Source organism: Pipistrellus kuhlii, unplaced genomic scaffold (assembly GCF_014108245.1).
Source record: "Pipistrellus kuhlii isolate mPipKuh1 unplaced genomic scaffold, mPipKuh1.p scaffold_m20_p_53, whole genome shotgun sequence".
NCBI lineage: Eukaryota > Metazoa > Chordata > Mammalia > Chiroptera > Vespertilionidae > Pipistrellus > Pipistrellus kuhlii.
Window position 1 is genome coordinate 1061479 of NW_023425555.1, and position 2780 is coordinate 1064258.

At 70.9% G+C, this 2780-nt stretch overlaps 1 protein-coding gene across 1 annotated transcript; it reads left to right on the forward strand.

Moving 5' to 3' along the window:
• Positions 1-298: 298 nt before the first annotated feature.
• On the forward strand, positions 299-1948 carry IER5L (immediate early response 5 like). The gene has a single exon (XM_036416111.2). It carries the CDS (start codon positions 525-527, stop codon positions 1770-1772), a length of 1248 nt encoding a protein of 415 aa, XP_036272004.1. The 5' UTR covers positions 299-524; the 3' UTR covers positions 1773-1948.
• Positions 1949-2780: the final 832 nt, after the last annotated feature.

Consider the following 2780-nt stretch of genomic DNA (forward strand, 5'->3'; position numbering starts at 1 on the left):
GGGCGCCCCGGGCTCCGCCGCGGCCGCTGAGCGGGGGCCCGCGTCGCCGACCGCGGCCCCAGCGCCTCCGAGCCCCGCGCCGCGCCGCGGCCCCAGGAGAACATTCGAGGCAGCGGCGGCGTTGGAAGCCCCGGGTCTGTTCGGTATTTGAATAGCACAAAGGAACCGCCTTGGTCTGATTGGCCGGCCCGGGGGCCCTGGGGCGGGCCGCGCCTGTCACTCGGGAGGCTCCGGGCGCTCCTATTGGCTCGCCGGGTACGGGGCGGAGTCCGGTCGCCCGGCTAAATAGCTGGGGCCGGGCCGGCCGAGGCTCATTGCTTTGGCGCCGTCCGGGGAGCACGGTCCTGCGGTTGGCGCGCCGCGCGCGGTGGCAGCTCCTCTCGGAGCGCAGCCGACCCGCAGCTCCGGGCTCCGTCTCCCGTGCCCAGTGCGCGCCGGCGGCCGGCTGGAGGCCGGAGCAGCGGCAGCATTCGGAGCAGCAGCAGCGGCCGCGGCTGCTCCGCCGCAGCCGTCTCCGCGGGAGCATGGAGTGCGCCCTGGACGCCCAGAGCCTGATCAGCATCTCCCTGCGCAAGATTCACAGCTCCCGGACCCAGCGCGGCGGCATCAAGCTGCACAAGAACCTCCTGGTGTCCTACGTGCTCCGCAACGCGCGCCAGCTCTACCTGAGCGAGCGCTACGCCGAGCTCTACCGGCGCCAGCAGCAGCAGCAGCACCAGCAGCAGCAGCAGCCGCCTCACCACCAGCACCCGCACCCGCACCAGCCCCTCCCGTACGCGGCGCCCGGCATGCCGGCCAGCGCGGCCGACTTCGGCCCGCTCCAACTTGGTGGCGGCGGCGGGGACGCGGAGGCGCGCGAGCCGGCCGCCCGGCACCAGCTGCACCAGCTCCACCAGCTCCACCAGCTGCACCTCCAGCAGCAGCTGCACCAGCACCAGCACCAGCACCCGGCGCCCAGGGGCTGCGCGGCGGCGGCGGCGGCGGCCGGGGTGCCCGCGGGCGGCGCGGGGGCGCTCTCGGAGCTGCCCGGTGGCGCCGCGCTCCAGCCGCCGCCGCACGGCGCGCCCCACCGCGGGCAGCCCTTGGAGCCGCTGCAGCCGAGCCCCGCGCCTCCGCCTCCGCCCGCGCCCGCCGCGCTCTGCCCGCGGGACCCTCGCGCCTCGGCCGCCTGCTCCGCGCCCCCAGGGGCCGCCCCTCCGGCTGCCGCCGCCGCCGCCGCCTCCCCGCCCGCCTCCCCGGCCCCCGCCTCCTCCCCCGGCTTCTACCGGAGCGCGTACCCGGCCCCCTCGGACTTCGGCGGGCACTGCAGCAGCCAGACCACCGTGCTGGACCTGGACACTCACGTGGTGACCACGGTGGAGAACGGCTACCTGCACCAGGACTGCTGCGCCTCCGCCCACTGCCCCTGCTGCGGCCAGGGCGCGCCGGGACCCGGCCTGGCCGCCGCCGCCGGCTGCAAGCGCAAGTACTACCCCGGCCCGGAGGAGGAGGAGGACGGCGAGGACGCGGGCGACCTGGCCGCCGAGCCCCCCGGGGGCGCCCTGTTTGCCCCCTGCAAGCGCGCCCGCTTCGAGGACTTTTGCCCGGACTCGTCCCCGGACGCGTCCAACATCTCAAACTTGATCTCCATCTTTGGCTCGGGCTTCTCGGGGCTGGTGAGCCGGCAGCCGGACTCCTCGGAGCAGCAGCCGCCGCCGCTCAACGGGCAGCTGTGCGCCAAGCAGGCGCTCGCCAGCCTCGGCGCCTGGACGCGAGCCATTGTCGCCTTCTAGGGACCCCCGAGGGCGCGGGGGCCCGCGGGGCTGGGGCCAGACAAAGACTCGGCCGAGGGGGCGAGGAGAGGAGGGAAGGAACGGGTGCCCGGCCACTCGGGGCTGAGCCCGGGGACACGCAGGGGAAGGCGGCGAATGTTTTATAAATTGTAAAATAAAAAGAAAAGAAATCTTAAGACCTTGGACTTTATTTTTGCAGAGAAAAAGCGCCTACTTAAGTATGCTTTGTGTTTCTCCTACTGTTTTTGTGTGTTTTTTTTCTTCTCTTTTTATTGTAGAGATTGCAGTGGTGTTTAGCGAGGAGCCAGCCACGTGAGGGAGGGCCGCTGCCCGGCGGAGGCGCGGGGCGGCCGGGGGCGAGGCCGGGCGCGGGGGGCGCAGCGCTGGAGGGCGCGGGGCCCGGACGCTGGTCCCGATCCGTTGTCAGACCCGGGAAGCCCGGCGCTGGGTCCTGCCGAGTCCCTCCGCGGGGTGAGGACCGGGTCTTGTGAAATCCTCAGCAAAAACAAAGGCAAACCCTATCTCCGAGAGGGACGTGTGGGTCACATTTCCTCTCCGGGGGCGGCCTCCAAAGTTCGCGAAATGAGAAGGCAGAAATGAAAACACTTCAACTTTTTTTTTCCCTTTTCTTCCCGGCGGGTGTCTCGAACCCCTCCTCTCCCCGCCCCTCTGGCTCCGTTCTCTTCCCTCCTCCACTCGCCTCCTGGACTCGGGGGTGGCGCCGGACACCCCGGCACTCGGACGCCGTTTGGGGACGGGGTGGGGGGCGGGCACCTCGGACTACATTTCCCATCATGCCCAGCACTGCGGTCCTCGCCAAACAAAAAAGGAAGTCGATGCCTTCACCTGGATCCCCGAGGCCCGGAGGGAGGGAGCGGGAGGGGCCGGAGACTTCACCAAGTTCCTGATCAGACGTGTGTGTGTGTGTGTGTGTGTGTGTGTGTGTGTGTGTGTGTGTGTGTGCGCGCGCGCGCGCGTGTGCTTCTAAGTTGCACGGTCCTGGCTCAG

Excerpts from the sequence above, each read along its gene's own strand:
- IER5L (XM_036416111.2), top strand. The coding sequence starts at position 525 with ATGGAGTGCGCCCTGGACGCCCAGAGCCTGATCAGCATCTCCCTGCGC.